The sequence below is a fragment of the Mytilus galloprovincialis genome, chromosome 2 (assembly GCF_965363235.1).
Source record: "Mytilus galloprovincialis chromosome 2, xbMytGall1.hap1.1, whole genome shotgun sequence".
Classification (NCBI taxonomy): domain Eukaryota; kingdom Metazoa; phylum Mollusca; class Bivalvia; order Mytilida; family Mytilidae; genus Mytilus; species Mytilus galloprovincialis.
The window spans coordinates 41,334,525-41,356,791 of record NC_134839.1 but is presented as its reverse complement, the minus strand read 5'-3'; the positions used below and the strand labels follow the sequence as shown (position 1 = coordinate 41,356,791).

Sequence of the window (22,267 nt, the reverse complement as noted above, 5' to 3'; positions counted from 1 at the left end):
AATTCTATTATTTTAGTGCAAGATTTTGTAAATGTGGGTGATTGTTTCTGAAAAACCAATGTGTATACATTTTTTCAAAGGATCCTATAATTGTTAACTTTGATCCATGGAGAAAATCCTCTCTGATTTGGATTGCAAAACAACATCGAAATCTTAATTCAAATTGTCAAGTGATTCCACAGAAAATCATTGCAATGTTTTTGATAAATCTGAAAGTTTTATTAATGTCTTGCTATAATATTTTAAATGCCACACCATTAAACATTTTTGAATTTCAAAATGTGGAAATATCTTTTGCATTATTTTATTATAAAATGAAATTTTACATCATAGAGTAACACTGTATAAATATCAGATCAACGAAACTATTGCAACAGTCTGTACATGTGTGGTTACAAAATGTAATTGAATTTCTAGAACATCAACTATAGTGATGACCCTCTGCTGTTGTTTTTAATTTGGTCGGGTTGTTGTCTCTTTGACACATTCCCCATTTCCATTCTCAATTTTATTATTTGACTGCAATTGTGTACATACAGAGACCGAACAAGCATTTTGAACACTTTGTGGTTAGCTATATATATAGAAGATTAAAGCTAATCTCAATATGCATTGTATATATAGAAGATAAAAGCTAATCTCAATATGCATTGTTACATTATCGCAAATCAATAAGTTTATAAATTTGTTTAACATCATAAATGTGAATGTGACTGCAACATGTCCTTAACAAGTTCTGTGGCATGTAAACTGGTTCCCCAACTCATAGCAATCCCAACGCCACCATGTCCGTAGTTATGAACGACCTGGAACAAGTATTATAAATTATGTTAAGATACATTAATCATATTTCATAATTTTTTATGATTATTTTCACACATTTTTGTCTTAAATATTCGGAAGCGTATACTTAAAACAATTAAAAAAAAACTTTTAAAAACCTTTTGACTTTTTAAAGATCCTTTAATCTAGACTAAATGGGTGCGGAATTTTTCAATCTAATTTAATAAACGCAACAGTAGTATAATACTGCTGTTTGAAATTCATTAATCGACGGAGACAAAAACAAATCCGGGTTACAAACTGAAACCGAGGGGAACACATTAACTATAAAAAGAAAACAACGAAACAACAGAAACACTGACGTGAACAAAAACAAACAACAATGCAACACACACAGAAACGAACTTAACTTGTCACTCCTGGAGCGACATATCTGAAAACGGGATCAATGAGAAATTGGTTTTTTAATTAGATAAGGAATTTTCTCGCTGTCTTGATGGCCCATTGTTGGCCTTTTGTTGTTTTCTGCTCTTTGGTCGGGTTGTTGACTCCTTGTGACAATTCTCAATTCTAATGTAATATAACTAACAACTTTTGCTGTTTTTTTTATGCAATCAAAATCCATGTTTTGCAGCAAAGAAATTATGAGATACTAGAAGGAAAATTTACTACAGTTGTAATGTAAAAAGAAAAAGAACATAGAGGTTTAAAGAAGAAAAAATAAATTTCACAGAAGTCAAAATTTTCAATATCAAGATGTTGAAAATTCGCGTTCTTATAGTCAAAATTCCATCTTACTGACTTAAAAAATTTATAGTCTTAGAAACTTCAAAGTTAATATCATAAAATTTTAAAAGTTAGATATACACGCCAGTTGAACATGTACAGTAAATTCTGTACTGTAGTATGTAAAATTGTGACTATACAAAGAAGATATATCCAATTAGTTTTATAGCATTGTCATTAATACATTTTTGTATTATCATAAACAAACAAAATTAGGCTATATGTGCTATTCACATTTGTCAATTGTCGGTGAAATTGATACACGAAAAATAGTGAAACATTATGTTTTCATAGAAAATGTTTCATTAATTCGTTTTGTTCTGCGCCCTCAAGCGGTCTGTAGCAATCGGAGTTCGACTAAATATAACGACTGACATTATTTGGGTTAAAGTATATGCTGCTTTATTTCAAGTAATTAAATGATTAAAAGCAATGATAACATTGCTTTAAAAATCTTGTAAATTAGCGTTCATGTACACCGTAAAAAATCCTCAAATGATTATGCACGATTCTTCATTTAACCAGTTGATTTTGTTACCAACAAATACAGAAACACCTCAAGCGTTGGTAACATGTTACAACATCTTAAATGGCGCAGTCGATCGACGTAAGAAAAGACTTCAAATTGGTAATGCTTTACAAAATTGAACACGAAAAGGTTGCAATTCCTAAAAATAATAAATTAATTCCACTAAACAGACAAACAAGACATTCTGACTCGAACAGCTTTCAAATTCCATCCTGCAAAACACAGTACAGAAAAGAATCCTATTTTCCAAGAACTATTACCGACTGGAACAAACTACCTGATAACATTGTAAATTGCACTTCAGTAGGTTTTTTTTCAAATCTTCAATTTCAAAGCATCAATATTAACTCAATTACAACATCTTACTTTATTATACAAAACATTTTTTTTCGTATTTTTCAAAAATTGTACATTTTTCAATCTATGTCTTGTGTGAGTTTCCTCCTGTGACATAATCTTCAATTTGTTGAAGGCGGTCACTATACGGTAGAATAGAATAGAAAATGTGCTCCTATTGTCATTTATTAATCTACGAGAGTACATTGTATACATAATTGAACAGAAAAAAGCTATAAAACGACTAAATATCATTATTTGAAATTTTACAATCAAACCTTTAATTTTCCAGATGACAAGTTCATTATTTCAGGTTCTAAACGTAATGGACTCCTTGATGGGCGTAGACCTACCCATTCACTGTCTATTTGCGCCCCCTAAAACAGGAAAATTAAACTTTGCATTACGTTGTATTGAGCTAAAGAACCTAAAGTGTCACAAATAACAAGAAGCTGCTAAGTGCCAGAATCTCTCGTTTACAAAACATGGAGTAAATATATTTGTAAATTTAATATTATTTATAGCTTTTTTTGCATAGGTTATTCAGAAAGTCTTTGCCATGTTTTTGATAAATCTGATATGTTTTATTAGTATCTTGCTGTAATATTTTGAAGGCAGTGACTATTCGTCCGGCTAGCCGGACAAATAGTCAAAAATGTCTATTCATCCGGCAAGCCAGACAAATAGCAATTTACGGTTTTTCGCTATTTGTCCGACCAAAAATATAATGATGAAGATATAACATCGCAAAAATGATTCTCTCTTTTGTTGTTCTGCCTATGAATTTCCTGTTAGGAAAATAGTCAGGCCAATGATTATTGGCTTCATTCGACATCTATGATCCAAAAGATCCTGAATTTATTGATTATGTGAAGTTTGGATAAAGTAAGACGTCAAATGCTTATGCACGATTTAATTTGTTCGGCCATTTTTAATTCATAGGAAATAAGAGAAAAGGGTAGGCACTTGTAACCTGTCCCCAAAAGTAGGATTGTGTTTTCGATAGAATTTTTTTTAGAAAAAAATGTACAATGTATATAAGTTACAACAGAAAAAAAGGGGGGATATCCCAACCCGTGGTGTCATATTCCCAGTCCAGGAATATCAGTGCATGTTCGTAGATCTCAGTTGTAGTATAACTTAAAGATAATGCATCCAAGCAAGTTTGATATAGTATTTTTTCCGAATACGGTTTCGCCTCCATAAAGTAAATGAGGGTAAATTATCAATTTCACTTTGATTTATTCCTCACAGTTAACATGTATACGCTATTGTTCTGGAATCACTCCTATAGAAATTTGTCTAAAGCAATCACATCCTCTCTTGATTTCTTTATGACACCTTTAAATATAAATCACGATATCCGATTCTCAAAACGTCCATTGCATACGCGCGTTAACTGTGTTATCCGACACCTCATCCGGGACACTTTCCGCGTCACATGACACTTTTAATAATATTGAATATTTGCACATCCGCAGACGGATGGCCGGACGAATAGAGATTTTTAACTATTCGTCCAGCTAGCCGGACGAATAGGCACTCCGTATTTGGCATGCCACACCATTTGTCATGTTTAAGTCTCAAAATGTGGAAATATCTTTTGCATTATTTTATTATTGAAAGAAATTTTCCATCATCACTGTATAAATATCAGAACAACACAAAATGTGCAACAGTCTGTACATGTGTTGTTACAAAATGTAATTGAATTTCTAGAACATCAACTATAGTTGGTTGACTACATTCCCCCCCCCCCTTGATTTATATTGCTGATCAACATGTAGTGCATAGTTTGTATCTATCTTTCAAACGAAAAAGATCACTTAAAAATAAAAAAAACAATCATTCAAGAACTATAACTCTAAAGAAACAATAGTAGTTGAATAATTTTCGTGTTTACCTGAAGTGGAGGCCAAAACTTATAACATTTTTGTTGAATTTCCTGCTTATCTTGTTCGTCTAATTCTAGACTGTAATTATCAGCTTGTCTGACGCCACCAATTATCGTTAAATCTCCACTATAAAGAATAAATTCAAAATTAGTATAATGCTTTTAGTACCTATATATACAAGTAAGTACAAGTACCAATTGAAACCTATCTCCTTAGTGTATTTTCCATTTTATATAATTTCGAACGAACAAATCTTTTTCAGTAAATTGAAGTCTCTCTAAGATTTACATAAATTTTCAGTCTAAGATTTTTTTTTTTTTAGATTTTAACATTTGCAAATTTCACACTTTTTACAAATTAATGCGACAATTTTCATTGAACAAGTACTCATTTTGCTTAGGAGCCAGCTGAAGCCCAACTCATGATGCGGGATGTTCTCACTGTGTTGAAGACACATTGTTGGCCTTCTGCTGGTTTCTACTCTTTGATAAGGTTGTTGCCTCTGTGACACATTCCCCACTTCCCTTTTCTATTTTGCATTGCTTGGTAAATAATATATCCACCAAAACCCAAAAGGATAGGTTTTCAAACAGAAATGCCAATGAGAATGTGTTCTTTGCAAGAAAAATTAGTCTTGAGTGGTCACATAAGATGAGCTTTGATTTGTACCCTTATGTTCCCTACTAGACTAATTGAAAGTTTCTGAACTAAACTTTCGATGCTAAACCAATTTGTTCGAGTAGCACGTAGCAAATCTTTTGAGGAATGGAATGAATAAAAACTTATAATATAAGTGGGAACAAAATGGGCTGATCCTAGTACTTGTTGTGATTCTACAGGCACTCAATATAAAAACTTTCCAAATTCAAATACCTGACACAGTGTCTTATTTTCTTTACTATGTGTACCATTAGTGCTTAATTGACAAGTTCCAATATTTCATATTTTTGTGTTGTTAGAATGGTGATTGTTTTTTTTTACAGGGTATTTTTTTCCATGTATATTTAAGACCATGGAACATATACGGAAGTTATTATTACACAAATTCATTGCTTATTATTTCTGAGATATATTTTTGTATAGTTTGACATGCATTTTAAATACATATTATAAAAAAAATCTATCAAAAAGGTATTCCTCCAAAAGTTTTAATTTTCAAATGTTTGTTGCACACAATTTTGATGTATTTTTGTATTATACATTACTTATATCTTTTGATACATACTTGGGTAATATGTACTTTCCATCGTCTGTATACATCCAGTATTTTATCCAATCAGCTCGCAACTGTTAAAACAACAACAACTGTTTACATATACACTTTTGTACGTATACATCTACCATATCGAGTGAGCGCCTTCGTGCCACTGGAGGATAACTTACACCAAGACGTTTATAATAGGTTAGTTTTATTTATATAATAAAAAAAAAGAAAAAGAAATATTGCAAATATTTAATGTATGTAATACGTTTGATGAGAATAGCTGAATTTTATATTGAAGGTTTGAGATTGATGATCTGAAAGCGTCTACTGTTGTGCAATTTATGATGCTATCAGGTAGTTTGTTCCAGTCCGTTTTGTGCTTGTGAAAAATGATTCTTTTCTGTGCTATGTTTTTTTTTTGCGCCTGTTCTAAGTCAGAAACCTTAGTTAGTCTTGTATGTTTTTTAATCAGTCAGACATTACACATTGGCTACATGTATAGGGGAGGGTTGAGAACTCCAGAAACATTTAATCCCTCAACATTTTTGCACCTGTACCAAAGCAAGAGCATATATTCTTTGTTAGTCTTGTGTTATTCAACATTTTGGATCATTTGTATGTTTCGAAGTTCAGTGTGGCGTCCATTCCGTTGTACTACTATACATAAGTGTGTAGAAGCCAGCTGAAGACTGCCTCCCTCTGCGTTCACAGAACATTGGAAAGCTTGGGCTGTTTTAACTAGCATGATCATACCTTTATTAACTCGGATCTCTTACTGCGTTCACGGCACATTTGTACGCTTGGGCTGTTTTAACTAGCAGGATCATACCTTTATTAACTGACCTCTCGCTGCGTTCACGGCACATTAGTACACAAGGACTGTTTTAACTAGCAGGATCATACCTTTATTAACTCGGATCTCTGACTGCGTTCATGGCACATTTGTACGCTTGGGCTGTTTTAACTAGCAGGATCATACCTTTATTAACTGACCTCTCGCTGCGTTCACGGCACATTAGTACACAAGGACTGTTTTAACTAGCAGGATCATACCTTTAGTAACTCAGACCTCTGACTGCGTTCCCGGCACATTGGTACGCTTGGACTGTTTTAACTGGCAGAATCATACCTTTATTAACTGACCTCTCGCTGCGTTCACGGCACATTGGTACGCTTGGGCTGTTTTAACTGGCAGGATCATACCTTTATTAACTCAGACCTCCGACTGCGTTCACGGCACATTAGTACGCTTGGGCTGTTTTAACTAGCAGGATCATACCTTTATTAACTGACCTCTCGCTGCGTTCACGGCACATTAGTACGCTTGGACTGTTTTAACTGGCAGAATCATACCTTTATTAACTGACCTCTCGCTGCGTTCACGGCACATTGGTACGCTTGGGCTGTTTTAACTGGCAGGATCATACCTTTATTAACTCAGACCTCTGACTGCGTTCACGGCACATTAGTACGCTTGGGCTGTTTTAACTAGCAGGATCATACCTACATTAACTGACCTCACGCTGCGTTCACGGCCCATTGATACACTTAACTAGTATGATCATACCTTTATCAACTGACCTCTGACTGCATGTATCTTGTCATCGTTACATAGTTTCCTACTTCCTAGTCCAGTACAGTTCACTACAACGTCGTATTTACCTACAAGCTGTTAAATAATTATAATGTTTTCTTTTATTTTCTTTTACGGGTATTTACTTTTCCAAACATATCCGTATATATTCGAACTATACATGTATGCTTGATTTATATACGCTTGAAATCCTTTAAAAATATCTTTGTTATAGAAGTGAGCCGTATGACTTTTACTCATAAAAAACATATTTCAGTGAGATATGAAAAACAAACGCCATGGGATATGGTAATATCCTATGGTAATATCCTAAAGAAAAGCTGACAGACTTAATGACCGTCTAAAGTACTTCTAAAGCATTAAAATTTTTTAAAACGTAAAATTATGTAATACCAGATTGTGTATTGACTTGATTTTTCAAAAAATATAGAATAGTCTTTTAGAAAAATATCTATAAACATAAGAGGATATGGTATGATTGCAAAGGAGACAAAAACTTTTCACCACAGGACAACTAGGCTTAGAAACGAGGAAGTTATAGGCTCTGTTGAACGCGTGCGACTGATCTCAGTTTAAGGTCATATACGGTCATTGCCTGTATATCACATATAAAATATATTATCGCTATTTTGTGTATTTTTCGTTTGATCTTTTTTGTGATAATTTTCATACCATTCTACTCGCTTGAGATGGAAAAATTATCGCTAGAAACTAAGCAGGCAAGTGGCGTTGCTAACGAAATTGACATAAAATTGACAACGTCGTCATAGGTAAAATAGCGATAAACAGATTATCATTGGTCATCTCAACTCGATAGCCTTTCTCGCTTGAGCCTTCCCGGCTCAAGCGAGAAAATCAATCTCGTTGAGATGATCAACGATAATCTATAAGGAAAACTATATTGACTGCGCGATTAGAAAGATTGCAGTATAAAGTATAATATATCATAGAAACAAGTAGCAAAAAATTGTATCCTTTTAAGTTAGAAAAGAAAGCTACATGAAGATGTTCAATAATAATAAAAAAAAAATCTATAGAAACATAACTCTCTCGAGCCTTAAGGTTTATGACAAGACAGTTCAGATTTACATGGAATATTGTCTGTACCAAGTTAGGTTGTCTACATGAAGGGATCCCTTGATGATTTAATTTATTATGTGTTTATGGAGTCATTGGAGTTTGTTCAGTTTAAACTTGAAGGGGGTGTTTTATTTCTGTAGTCTTTAATTTTCTATGCCATTTTACTCTATTCTTTATAAAATTTGCCTGTTATTTTCTATTTTTTATCACTCTATTATTCTCTTTTCTGTATTTTTTGCCTATATTTCTCTTTTTATTTTATTTATTGCCCTTTATTCTACACAAGTTACGGTACCGAATATTCTCTGTTTTGTAAAACCCATCCAGACGCTCTTATACGACATACAATTTTTTTTTCATCTTTCCATCTACAGGTCAGTAATATAATGTGTGTATACAGTATACCATATTTAATTTTCGGTAAGTAAAGGAAGAAAATTATAACATAAAAATGCAGCATTACTTTACACAACGCATCATACTTTGTTGGTTAAGCTTGATTAAAGACTTGAATGCTTCAAATATCATGAGAAGCACGTGTTGGAATATTAAATATTATTGAAAAATAAAATATGATGCCTCGCTAAAGATTTTGGCAAATCAAAAGTACGAATTCTTATGATTTAATAATTACATTGCATGTATGTTTCATTATGATACGTTATTTTGATTGGCTAACAGCAATCTCGCATCATTCTGAAATTAACCTTCATTTCAAAATGAAATGTAACATTCATGATGACACGAGCTTCCACAATAAAATGAACAAGTAAATACAAGAAAACTTTATGAAATCGTGTTTTCATGATTTGAGCAAGAAAATATAATTATTAGTATTGCATGCTTCTTTTAGTAATTTTATGGGGTTGTAAAAGCGTTGACCGTGTGCACATTTTCAGAATAAAGCGCTTACGCACATTTTCAAACCCCAATAAATTTACACAAAGAAGTATTCAACTCTTAATTTAATGCGAAAATAAAGTATAAGTGATTTGTAAAGAACTTTTTAATAATACCTCGTTTAAATTTTCTACTCGTCTTCCTTCAAATTTTCCTCCATCATCTAAATATCTAAAAATATAATTTCATTTCATTCAGTAAATACTTCACTCTAAAAATATCACGTTTAAATGTGTGCATCAATGGATTCTTTTATAAAACCAAGGTTGTGGATGAAAGGTCAACCTCACCTGCATTTGATTTAATTAGACAGTAAAAGTCTAGAAGTGAAAAATAATGTGATAATGTGATAATTCTTTTACACTCCTGGTAATTTTTTCCGGATTGAATATTTTTTTCATATATTGCTACGCATGTTTCTTATTCGAGGCTTAGCGAAGCAGATTTTTTTTTACTATTGTACACATTTGTATCCTGAATTTTGTGATGCAGAATAGTTATTCCAGTTAGTTCTTTCAAAGCCAGGTCATTTATTTTCCTAATCCGTCTGCGCAACTCCTGATCGCAACCCCCCCGAAAATCAAATATTCGTCACTCTAAACCGAAATATTATATTTAATTGAAAGTTTTTTTGAAAACGACCCCGTAAGTTCGAACTTTTGCTACTATAAACCATTATTGTTTAAGGCTTATAATTTCTAAATCTTATTCCGGATATAGACTTAATTCCGGCAGCCTCGATTTCACATCAAACGTACGAGATCTAACTGAATAGTGGGGCAATAAGACGGACCGATTTTCTCTGATCAATTATCTCCTGTCATTTTTATCAAGCTTAAGTTAAACTTTAATGAAACTTAATATAAACGACTATAAGTCATAACAAATGTCAACAGATAGGTCGTGTCCATTTTGTGTCCGGTACTTTTTGCTTCAACTTACAGTTTTGTTAACCATGGAAGATATTTCTTTACATATGTTATCACTGTTGTTATATGGTAACCATACCTACAAATAAATGATAGCAGTACTATGAAACACACCTATATCCTAAAAATTTAATTCAATTCGTAGGTCAATTTGTTTTTGTGTCTCCATTGGTTTGAAGTACCTACATTTCTGTTGTGCTTTTAATAAGGGATACGATGGAGCTCGTAAAATGGCTTCTTGTAATTACAATGTTATCGAAATCATTGGATATAAGGGTGCGAGAAGGCAATAATTCAATAGCATTTATACATTTAGGAGATAACTGTATTGTATTTGAAGCTTCGACCGCATCAAATGGTGATTTGATGGACGCAAATAGGGTTTACTGGCGACGCGTTAGCGGAGACAGAAAACGGGTATTTGCGACAATCTAATCACCAAATGATGCCGTCGGAGCTTAAAATTTAATATTGTTATCTCCATTCTAATGAAAAAGACAGAAAACAACGTTAAAACATGTATTTAAAATTTGTTATATATCGTCTACGCTTGCGCGTACGTTCCATGGCATCAATTGTCAATTGATCCCATGAAAATTAGTGACGTTATCCAATCAAAATGTACGTTACAAAAGTTGTTGCATTAAAATTGTGAATATTTTGATAATTTACAAGAAAGTTCACTTACAAGTGTTTTATGGTAAAACTTAACCATTCGATTATATTAAACATATTTAACTTTTTTTAATTTCGAATTTTCAAATTACTATTAAGTAAAGCGACATTACCCAGTGCTTGTTCAAAACGCCGCTCTATTGAAGTTCGGTCACGTCAACATACTATTTAGAGTGCATTAATTTCTCTCTTACACAAACGATGCAAACGGCTAAGCGCGCACATGTTTTGATCATTTGTTTCAAACATACATTTGCAAAGTTTACATAAACTTTGACAAACCATGCACTCGCTAGAAATGCGTCTACATTTTGTTGTTCATCGTTTGTTATTACAAAACTTACATTTCTTTCTAGAATGAAATTCAAAACAGTGTGGATGTGGCCATTGATTGACAAATTAAATTCATCCATTGACTGGGACAATTTCGGTGAACGTTTGTATGTAACGACCACTGCTCACTATGTACTTTTCAAAGACACTTAAACTATGGGGTCACCAAAGGTTCTCAACACCTTAATAAAGTAATTCAAAAAATTAATCAGAAATAACACGATGTTTTGATTTATATCAATTATATAAATCAAAACATACAGGTTATTCCTGATTAATTTTTCGAATTATTTTATAATTAAAGGCGTTAAGAAACCTTTGGTGACCCCACAGTTTAAATGTCTATCGTAGGTACGTCATGAACAGTGGTCGTTAGGGAGCTACCATTTGATTTTTATGGGGGGGCTAGGATGAAATTTGAAAAAAATAGGCAGGACAGGAGTTTTGAGTAAAAAAAAAAGGCAAGATGAGACACTTGCAAAAAAAAGAAGTCAGGACGACAATTTAGGTAAAAAAAAGTCAGGATAAACTAAAAAAAAAAAAAAAGGCAGGACCAAACAGAGTGAAAAATAAAAATGCAGGACAGAGATTACAGCTAAAAAAAATGCAGAACAAAATTTTTCATCCTAGCCCCCCCCCCCCCCCCCCCATAAAAATCAAATGGTAGCTCCCTTACAGACAAACGTTCACGTAAATTGTCCCAGTCAATGGATGAATTTAATGTGTCAATCAATGGCCACAGCCACACTGTTTTGAATTTCATTCTATCTTCAACCTGATCAAACGATGTATTTGTTTCTACGTTTGTAAAAAAATCTGTTTACCAACACCATGTGCATGCATTATTGAAAGTTCAAACAGGGTCAGTAAACACTGATTAAACGATGTATTTGTTTCTACTTTTGTAGCGTTTAAAAAACAATAACTAACGCCACACAACGTTTACCTAAATTTGGTTAGAAAGAAATGCACTCTAGATATAAAGATTCCATCAACGATATTAATAAAGATAACAAAATACGAGTAAGATGAAATGAAATCGTTTTGACAGATATTTCAAACATATGTTTTAGGATAACACTTTTGCAGTGTTAACGTAAAAAAAACTACGCATTACCACGATATTAAAAAATGTAATGCTTGCTATTAACCACTTACTTATAATTGTTATACATATTCAAACTTCTTAATTCATCGTCCGTCATTCTTGAAAATGTATATACATAGTCTGCGTACAATGGATTCTAAAAGATGATATAGAAAAAGTAGAATACTTATTTAAAAGAAAACAATAATAGGATGTAAAAACTTACTTTATATACTTTCAATTATAATTTTATTTTTCTGTTGTTGCCTTTCTTCTTCCTCAATATTACATACAAGCGGGTCTAGATGGGATCGGTGCTTCAATTCTGTAGTCTTTCTTTAATAAATTTAGCCATTTTTCTCTGTCCTTTATAATTATTTCTTGTTATTCTCTATTCTTTATATTTTAGCACCCCATTTTTCTCTTTTTTTTTTGTGGCTTAATTGTTTTCATTCATAATACTTTTTGTCCATTCTGCATGTTTTCTCTAAAATTATCTTTTCTGTAAACCCCATTCAGACCATCGTATAAGTATTCTTAACATATCTAATCGTTCTATGCAGTGTTATGTTGACTTAATTGTCCTTTCGTCGCCTTTCGTTTTTATTGCCATGGTTTCGCAAGTTTCTCCTCGCCTTCAGCCTTTTTCTTTTTTTTTTATTAATTTTTATTTGACCTTCACTAATGTTGTATTTGACAATACTGTTAGAAAAAAAATGGACTTATCTTCTTTTTTTAGGGTAGGGGGTGGGGTTGTCATTCTAGTTGACTTCTAAATGAAAAAGGAAATGCGGGGTATATGACAGTGACACAGCTACGCAACGACTGCGAAATCTAGAGGTCAACATACTAGTCCCAACAATAATTGAGTGCATATACAACAAGTCAAGCTCTAAATCGCTCGCGTATAAAAAAAACAGGAGATCTATTTGAAAGAAAAAGATAGCTAGAGGTAAAAATGAAAAATAAAAGACACAAAATGTCGATCAGATCATGATGAGTAAATGTCAAAAGTAAGTCAACATTTACGTCTTTCAAATGAAAAAAAAAATGAATTAGGAATCAATATTTGTAACATGACAAGTGTTCAATGAAAATTAAAAAGACAAAACTAGAAATAAAAATAAAAATAAGTCGATATTGTCTTACTTTAACTTCTTCGTTACAAAAATAGTATCCAGCTACCATTTGATTTCCGGAGATACCAGCTTGTGACGATAATGTTAAACCAGAAAACCATTTCCAGGAATCAACCGTCCATTTTCTTTAAAAAGAATGAAGTATGATCATTAAGGTTTATATTAGAGATTCTCGATAAAGAGACGTATAAGTACAGTATTCATCAATGATTATCAACATACGGCCATCTTATATTTCACAGGTCTGGGGTATCTTCCTTTAACTTTGTTTAAATATGTTTATTTAATTTTGACCTTAATTGTTTATCCCTAATAATTTTATTAACTTTGTATTTGCATTCAGGTATCGCAGTTCAAATTTATTCGTTCATAGTGTCTTAATTTACGTTTTTTGATTGAGTTAAGCCTTCCAATTGATGTTGTATCGTGTGTATTTCTATGTTGTAATGTGGGGTCACCAAAGGTTTCTTAACGCCTTTAATTATAAAATAATTCGAAAAATTAATCAGGAATAACCTGTATGTTTTGATTTATATAATTGATATAAATCAAAACATCGTGTTATTTCTGATTAATTTTTTGAATTACTTTATTAAGGTGTTGAGAACCTTTGGTGACCCCATAGTTTAAGTGTCTTTGAAAAGTACATAGTGAGAAGTGGTCGTTACATACAAACGTTCACCTAAATTGTCCCAGTCAATGGATGAATTTAATGTGTCAATCAATGGCCACATCCACACTGTTTTGAATTTCATTCTAATTTTGTCTTGATATAAAAATACGGGATAGCAACTCAAAATGTATACAACTCCCAAAATTCATCTTGAAGTCGTTACCGAAAGAACTCTTTTCAATGAAAAGATATGTCTGTTTCTTAACCTTCATCATGCAGGAACGATTATAGCCGAATATTTGAAAGCCAATGATGTATGAGAACCGAGTTGAAGAGCTATTATATATGACCAAAAGGCCGGACCTTTAAAAAGCCAAATCAATCTAAAGCTATCTTTGCCTGAGCACCATAGGTCTTCTTATGTACATAGCGGGAAAATCCAGCACCCGAGGAGAATGAGAGAGTTGTCTTATTGGCACTCATATCACATGTTCTTATTATATTAGCTGGTCTTTAAACTAAAATAAGTACTAGTTCAGAGAAAATGGATAGTTTGTTTTTAATAATATCTTCTTTGATAGGTCTACAGAAGAGACCAGAATGATCTCACTCACAAAATAAACACTATCCTAAATGATCATCAGCATGTGTTTGTTTCTTACTGTATGTCGGAAAACGGCCATGTTATGTTTACTTCCAAACAATTCGGTGCATTCTGGCAAAATCATGACCGTATTTTCAAGTTTGGCAACATTTTTAAGTATTGAAATAAGTTAAACATCATTATAATTATCTAATCCTAATCTTGCATACTATTAGTTGTTTTTGTTAGTTTATGTGCCTGTGTACATAATTGAGATTTAAATGTAGATTTGTGTATTTTAAATGACAGGAAGACTTAAAAATTATCATCCGGTAAAATATGCTATAACGGATTTAAATCATCTATAATACTAAAATAACGAGGTCCAATTTGTCAGCCGTCATTGGGTAAAAACGACAAATCAAAGAATTCAACTTTATATAAAGCTAATATAGGGCAATGATGTTGATTAAAAATTACACCACTCCAGACCCTTTTGTTTACCATATAATTAATTAATTAACATGTTCCGGGTCGAATACGATACCGATATCAATAGTATATTCACCTGTTATACCTATTACCTTATCTGCATGTACGTTCCACATCTGACAGGCGCACCACCAATCGGTGTATTTAGGATTTTGCTATATACACGGGTTATAATCACAGGGTTGACACTACTAAATTCAATCATTGTCACATTGTTCACTATTGTAGTATTTTAATCAGTATGACTGCCTAAGATGACAATACGAATACTAAAAATCTGGACTTAAAAAGGCGTATAGATACAGTTTTCTAATAAATTGAAAACTGTATCTATACGCCTTTTTAAAATTTCAAAATTTACGGGAACTTTTGTGGGGATAGTTTAGTACTTGCTAACAAATACCATTGACAATTATGAATCATTTCATAGTACAACAAACATGAAGTAATAATGATCATAAAACTCTTCCAAATTTTCAATGTTAAAAAATGCTTCATATTTGTTAGCCGGAATGACATAAATCAGAGAATCAAAGAATTCAACTTTATTTATAACTCATATAGGACAATGCTGTTGATTAATAGATACTCCATTCCTGGCCCTTTTGTTTTCCAAATAATTAATATTACCAATAATTGATAAGTTCCAGGTCGACGGGTTCAAACAGAAAGATTTTGAAAGCAGTGAAAACTATACATCTTGAAATCGGCATGACTTTATCAGATGACAATACCAATACTAAAATAAAGCTTACGCATAGTAATATACTATAGAAACAAACAGAAAACAAATCTAGGACACTAGCATAAAGTGTACAATTTTAATGTTTTATATTCTAGGATCTTATCACAATGTTTTCAAATTTTCAAGTGGAGTTTTAGAAAGAAAATGCACTATGGTATATTATCAATAAATAACTATAACAATGTTTTTGCGTTACTTGGAAAATAAACATCACTACCTTGCAATGCTTTCCGGTACACCGGGAAGTAGTTTTGCTGTTGGTTTGAATATACCTCCTGCACCGTGACTCGTCGTTTCAGTTCCAAACTTATCGGCTATAATTGTGACACATACATGTGGCAGGGCTCTCTTTATATTGATTGCAGTAGATAGTCCGACAACCCCAGCACCCAGAACAGCAATATTTGTCATTTTTCTGCTATGAATGTTTATTTTCAACGGGTTTGCAATATTCTACAATGAAATTATGCACATATTAATTTTATTTTTCCATCAAAATTAATCATTAACAATTTCCTGAAATTAATCTTAATCGTAAACTTCACTGAGATCTAAACTTTGTGCATTTCAAGTTTCAACACATTTTGGTAAAAAAAAAAAAAAAGATGCAATAAACAACTAATACTGGAAAAGTATGGTACGTTAGTTTAAATTAGGTACAATATGATAAATAACAAATACACAAGTATAAAAAAATCTCTGACGGTGAAAATTTATTCCTTTAAGATACATAGGCTGTTTTTACCTGCTTAAATCAAATATCATGTAATAAAAAATATACCTTCAAGTGGTACTTTTTGAGTAAAATGAGGTCGAAATTTCAGACATTTGCTCATAATTCGGATTTGCGGACGTATTTTTCCTCCCGACAGAAATGCATTTTGGTTTCAAATGAAGGACTGTTGATCATTGTTGAGTATTTTTTTACTTTTAATTTTGAATATTAAAAAAACTGCACCACTTTTTAAAAAGAGGGTACATTTTGTCTGTATGTCAGATCTGAAGTACCTGTTTTGGTACATCCGAACTTCTTGGAACCAGTTCTTTCTTATATGCCATTAAAGGTATGTTGATTTTTTTTAAGTACAAGTGACAAAAAAGTGTTGCTTTGACATGCAATGATTGTCACTTTATTTGAACTTAAAACAAAAGAGGTGTGCCTGCTTGAAATGGACGAATTTAACATAGAAAGCAATGGGACCATGAATTAGTGGTGTACTTCCTTTCAACCTGCTCAAAGTAATTTTTGATTGATTAATGTCTGTTACACGTCTAGTGGAAAATATTTTATACATGTTCATGCCGATAAAAAACTAAAAAGTCAATATAATATAGAGGCTCTGTAATAATGGCCGTCTGGGATGATAGCGGAAAATTTGGACTGCCCTTGATCATGAAAAATAATGTTATGTTGGATAGGGCAGAAATTTTACATTGCTACATTACAGCAGACCACCTACGGACCCCTCAAAGAGTTGTAACAAGAGTTTGTGAGGTTCGGAGACCATGGCACTATCTCTTCACGAGGCATTGGATTTAACGTCCATATTCTGGTTCCAAGACGTGGATGCGTACTTATACATCCCGCACATTAACTGACGTAATGTGAAAGGCTTCACTGCAGGTCGGAAGAAGACCAATGGGATAATACTTTTATTCACAACTCACGGTCTTGGCCTAAGTGTGATTTACTGACACGGTTATATCAGTGATTGCACTTCATCGGATTTCATACAGAAACTTTACAAACATCACAGGAAGACAACCATGTACAACGATCAGAAAAAATATAGGAAACAGTGAAGAAAAACAAGAAAAAGTTTGGTCTCTTTTCAAACTGCCAATAAGCGAATAGGTGTGCATCCCAAAAAAATAAACCTGATGCAATGATTGATCAACAACAATAATCATAACCTTTAACAATAAGACTATAAAGCCAATAGGAAATGTGCAAAGTAAATAAAGGCAACAGTAGTATGCCGCTGTTCGAAATTCATAAATCGATTGAGAAAAAAACAAATCCGGGTTACAAACAAAAACTGAGGGAAACGCATCGAATATCAGAGAACTACGACAGAACAGAAACGCAACATTAAAATATAACACACACAGAAAAGAAATATATTATAACAATGGCCATTTTTCTGACTTGGTACAGGACATTTTTTTAAAAAAAATTGTGGGTTGAACCTGGTTTTGTGGCATGCCAAACCTCCCGCTTTAATGGTAATGTTAAATATATTAACATTAATTAAAATGACAACATTACACGACAGGACTACAATAAAAATAAATGGGAGAAAATATAGGACAGAGAAACAAACGAATAATAGCTAACAAAAGGTACCAGGTTTAAAATTAAATACGCCAGACGTGCGTTTCGTCCACACAACCAGTGACGCTCAGATAAAAAAAAGTTTGAAAGCCAAACAAGTGCAAATTTGAAGAGCACTGAGGACCAAAAGTTCCAAAGAGTTGTGACCAATTCAGCTAGGGTTATCTGCCTGGGATAAGAACATCCTTATTATTTAGAAAAATTCATACTTTTGCAAACAGTAAATTTTATAAAATGACTTTATAATAGATATACATGATAAAACCAAAGTGGTGAATAACTACAGAATAAAAACAGATACATTTTATAAAACAACCTAAATACCAGCACATAAAAATACGCAACCGAGTTAGCCAAAGCCAGTTCAACTCACAAAGTGACGTCACATTTGAATTTCTAAAACGATTTCCCAAGAACAACTTTATACATAGCATTTTACTGGGGTATTATTACTTCAGAACTTTAATTAATCTCTTAATAGTGACCAAAAAGGTTAGAAAAACTTGTGATATCGTTTTTTTTAAGCAATGAAAATGTATAACGATTTAACGAATTCTAAGACGTCATAGCAAACACACAAACATAGAGAACCAACTTCGAAATAGACATGTTCACTTCTTAAGAGATTATTGCCATGCAAATGTGCTCATTAAAATGGTTTAATGCTTTATTTTAAGGTTTATTTAAAATTAATTTAGTTAAATTATTTTGTCTGTTATGAACATTTATTCATGTGTTTTATATATGCATACCTAAACACATTCATAACTGATTGATTACCATTTATTTATTTTTGATACACAGTGTATTATACATGTACTTCAAGACATGTGTACATATACTTTCAGGCATATCAGATTAATTCATCTATAATAACTTATAATCATTTCCAGTATTTGTTTATGTCTAAATTCTCCTCCAACACGTTCGTCCTGAATATGCATGAACTATTTGCTACTGAACATTCAGTAATTTTACAATCAATCACCATCCTCCAACACGACTGCATAGCGGCAAACATGAGAGATATGATATATATGCACATCGCCACACATAGTTCTAGAATTTTAATGTCATAACATATAATTTTTCGACTTCTTTTTTTCCATCAATGCATCAAAATCATGTTGATATTAACTTGACATGTTGAGAGGGGTATTCAATGTGGTCATTTATAGATTTTCCACTTCCTGCAATCAAACACATAGTTTTACTGAATTAAGAATGATTTCCATTTAGCTGTTTGGTTTATATAAATACGCAGCTTCGTTTGAAGTCCTGTTTAGAGGGCTTTTAAGCAACACCCCGTTTAAAACGTTTTCCGTTTTCGTTCTGTAATTTCGTTTCCGCCTTTTACATGTAGCAACACCACGTTGTCGTTAAAGGATATTGTCTCGACTCTTTCGTGACTTCTGCAACGACATATTTCTGACCTTGTGTACACTCATCACAAAATTCAGTGGAAACTTCCACTCTGATCTCGCTCTGCAAATTCTTGAAACATTTGCCATTGGACAGTATCCAAACAACAATGAATCAATCAACACCCCACTAGTAGATTTAGACGCGTACGTATGAAGCAATGAAGCATTCAAATATTAATTATTTTGGAAGTACAATACTAAAATAGATATTATAAGGCATACTGTAATGTAAAGCATTTAAAGAGTTATTGCAATTAATAAGTTCATGCATACGTTTGTCATTTGTAAATTTTGTTTTAAAGCATTTAATTTATTCGTATTCAACTTACATCGATTGATTGTTGGTTGCTTAATGTCCAGTAAACAATAGTTCATGCATTTCCAGGACGATGTCAAATGAACAATTTTAAAATTCATCAGGTATAATTGATCCTTAATTAAGGCCGTTCGGGATGAAGGTAGATGAAATTGAAATGCATCAGGAAAATGTGGGTGCATGTATAGTGGATTAAGATAAGAAATTAGAAACCCGTCAAAGAGTTGGTGTAATGTCCTTTTGATAAAATGTAGATCGCGAGTGTGATGCTGTATCTTTACGGGACATCGGATAAAAAAGTTCCCACAAGGCCAATCGGGACGCCTCCCTTTGTCAAGGGTTTCACATCTATAGTGCTGTTATATAAATATGACATACAAACAATAAATACTGTTATCAATTACGTACAGACAACAAGATAATCAGCCTCTTGAACAATACAATAATACAACATATGAAATATTTGTTTGAACATTTACATTTTAAATTATACATTTGTAAATAGTTGCTTATTTAAAATTACCTTATTTCCTTATTAGTATGTTTATATAAATGTCCTTCAAAAGAACGACTAATGAAAATTATTATCTCCCTTGAAGTAATATTACTTAAACATGGTCATACACATGTATATTGATTGTGTTTATTTTTAGTTCAGGTAAATTTCCACTACAGGTTCAGCGACCATTTCAAGGCTTAAAATAAATAATATGTGATATCTGACACGTAGTTGTATACTTCCCATTCTTGCATACTTTACATACAATTATACAGAAATTTTCAATCGGGTTGTATCCAGGATTTTTGAAAAGGGGGAGGGGGTAATTCCATTAAACTTTATAGATACTGATATTGAATATTTTAAACGAATTAATGCCATACAATAATATAAATTGTGAGAAAACTGATCTATATATTATATATACATATATATATATTCAGACGATCATAGGGCGGCAAACACCCGATACACTCTATATAATATCTAAGATCCGCCACTGTTCAATTAATATAATAATATATTGATGGATAAAAAGTAAATAAACTATAAAGATCTATAAATAAATCAGATTTAAAAACACTTACTGTTTAGTTTCATAAACTATGTGTATACCAGAAGAACTACGTAATATTTACACAGGAAAATGTATAGCATATCAAGTACTAAAAACTCTTTACTGCAAGTGCCAATACATTAATCACAATCTTCTTAATTTGTTCGACACGCGTATAACTATCTTCTGTAGTTGAAATACGTGCAGTATTGTAATATCAAGGTTGTACAGATTATACAGACATGAAATCATTAAAAAACTGGTAACTTGTATATCTCAGTATCGATTTAAGCACCCGGAGTTGATGCGCCCCAGGAACTGACCTCCATGGCTAAACTTTAATGTTATACAAATGTCACATATTTAATTGCTTCATTTCAAGTTTCGTATATCGTCCAGTGGCACATATTTCATACATAAAATAAAGAATGGAAATGGGAAATATGTCAGAGACAACACGAACAAAGAACGGAAATCAGATTTCCGAAGGTCACAAATGGGTCTTCAACGCAGCGAGAAAATCCTGCAACCAGAGTTACATGGGACTTAGAATGTTCAGGAGGAAGGTTTAATAAAAAAAAACCAAACACTTAAATATTAAAATAAATCAATTTCTTTGTAAAGTTATATTTATTTGTATTGTTGATAAATATATATTTTACAAGTTAGATTGATAGAGGTTTTAATATGTCTTCTAGTTTTTTTTCTAAAACATTTTGTAAAATGAACACACACATCCTCATCAGAAACGGATGAGAAAGTCTTCTTTTAGTTGATTTAATTTTTCTTATCTTTAATTGTTCATATTTGTCTGATTCAATGAAAATATAGTGCAATCCATGTAATGCAGACAAACAAGTGCAGCAGACTGCAGGACACAATAACAGTTATTGTTTATGAAAAAACAAGAGCACATAAAATAATAATAATAAAATAAAAATATAGAATTATTACAGAAAATTAAAAAAAATCTATAGAAAAGGAAATAATGAAAAACTCATATTCTCTACGCTCGTGTTACTTTTTTTTATATACAGTATCAATATCTATAATGAAAAGATATTAACCGAAGGTTGCGATCGACTCTTCAGTAAAAATCATTATTAAATGATTATTTTGTTTTCTGTTTAGGAACTTAAAAGTGCCGAAGTTTTAAATCTTTCTGAAATCAACACCATGTGTATTTGGGTCCTTCTGTTAAAGAAAATGTCAAACAAAACATTAAGAAATATGATCTAAAGTAAATATTTTTGAAGCTTTAAAATGTTTTTTTTTTTTTATATAAGGAATCTGATTTGGAATAAGTTTAAATTTAATGTTATCAACAAGTATAGCTTTCACAAGTGATATCGCTCAGATGTTGTCTGGTTCCGTTGTGTCCTTGGTTTAACAATAGTTTACAAAATATTGATATTTTGTTAATAAGTACATATG

General features: G+C 32.2%; 2 protein-coding genes across 4 annotated transcripts in view; both read right to left on the bottom strand.

Moving 5' to 3' along the window:
• The window catches only part of LOC143063606 (L-proline trans-4-hydroxylase-like), a 377,865-nt gene that overhangs the window by 52,060 nt on the left and 303,538 nt on the right, over positions 1 to 22,267 (bottom strand). The gene's annotated exons all lie outside the window — the stretch shown is intronic.
• On the bottom strand, positions 289 to 21,036 carry LOC143063605 (D-aspartate oxidase-like). 3 transcript variants are annotated; one of them, XR_012975060.1, is made up of 12 exons: positions 20,302 to 20,398; positions 15,921 to 16,156; positions 13,281 to 13,395; positions 12,203 to 12,288; positions 10,050 to 10,115; positions 9,224 to 9,278; positions 7,101 to 7,202; positions 5,555 to 5,616; positions 4,338 to 4,455; positions 2,713 to 2,811; positions 624 to 806; positions 289 to 583 (listed from the first exon to the last, which is right to left on the bottom strand). XR_012975060.1 is itself a non-coding variant. In XM_076235829.1 (11 exons), the coding sequence occupies exons 2-11, from the start codon at positions 16,112 to 16,114 to the stop codon at positions 696 to 698; spliced, it is 1,008 nt and encodes a 335-aa protein (XP_076091944.1). In that variant the 5' UTR covers positions 16,115 to 16,156; positions 20,865 to 21,036; the 3' UTR covers positions 602 to 695. The 3 variants fall into 3 exon arrangements, 2 of the variants coding, with proteins under 2 accessions (XP_076091944.1, XP_076091943.1); XM_076235829.1 differs by lacking the exons at positions 289 to 583; positions 20,302 to 20,398 and adding an exon at positions 20,865 to 21,036 and having other exon boundaries at positions 602 to 806; XM_076235828.1 differs by lacking the exon at positions 289 to 583 and having other exon boundaries at positions 602 to 806.

What these genes read in the sequence shown, in the direction of transcription:
- LOC143063605 (XM_076235829.1), bottom strand. Translation starts at nt 16,114, where the DNA reads ATGACAAATATTGCTGTTCTGGGTGCTGGGGTTGTCGGACTATCTACT. An exon ending in CTTCCATGGTTAACAAAACT is followed by an intron (nt 9,279 to 10,049) that starts GTAAGTTGAAGC and finishes TTATATTTTTAG; the next exon opens with ATATTTAGATGATGGAGGAA. An exon ending in TCAGAGGTCAGTTGATAAAG is followed by an intron (nt 5,617 to 7,100) that starts GTATGATCATAC and finishes TTGTTTTAACAG; the next exon opens with TTGCGAGCTGATTGGATAAA.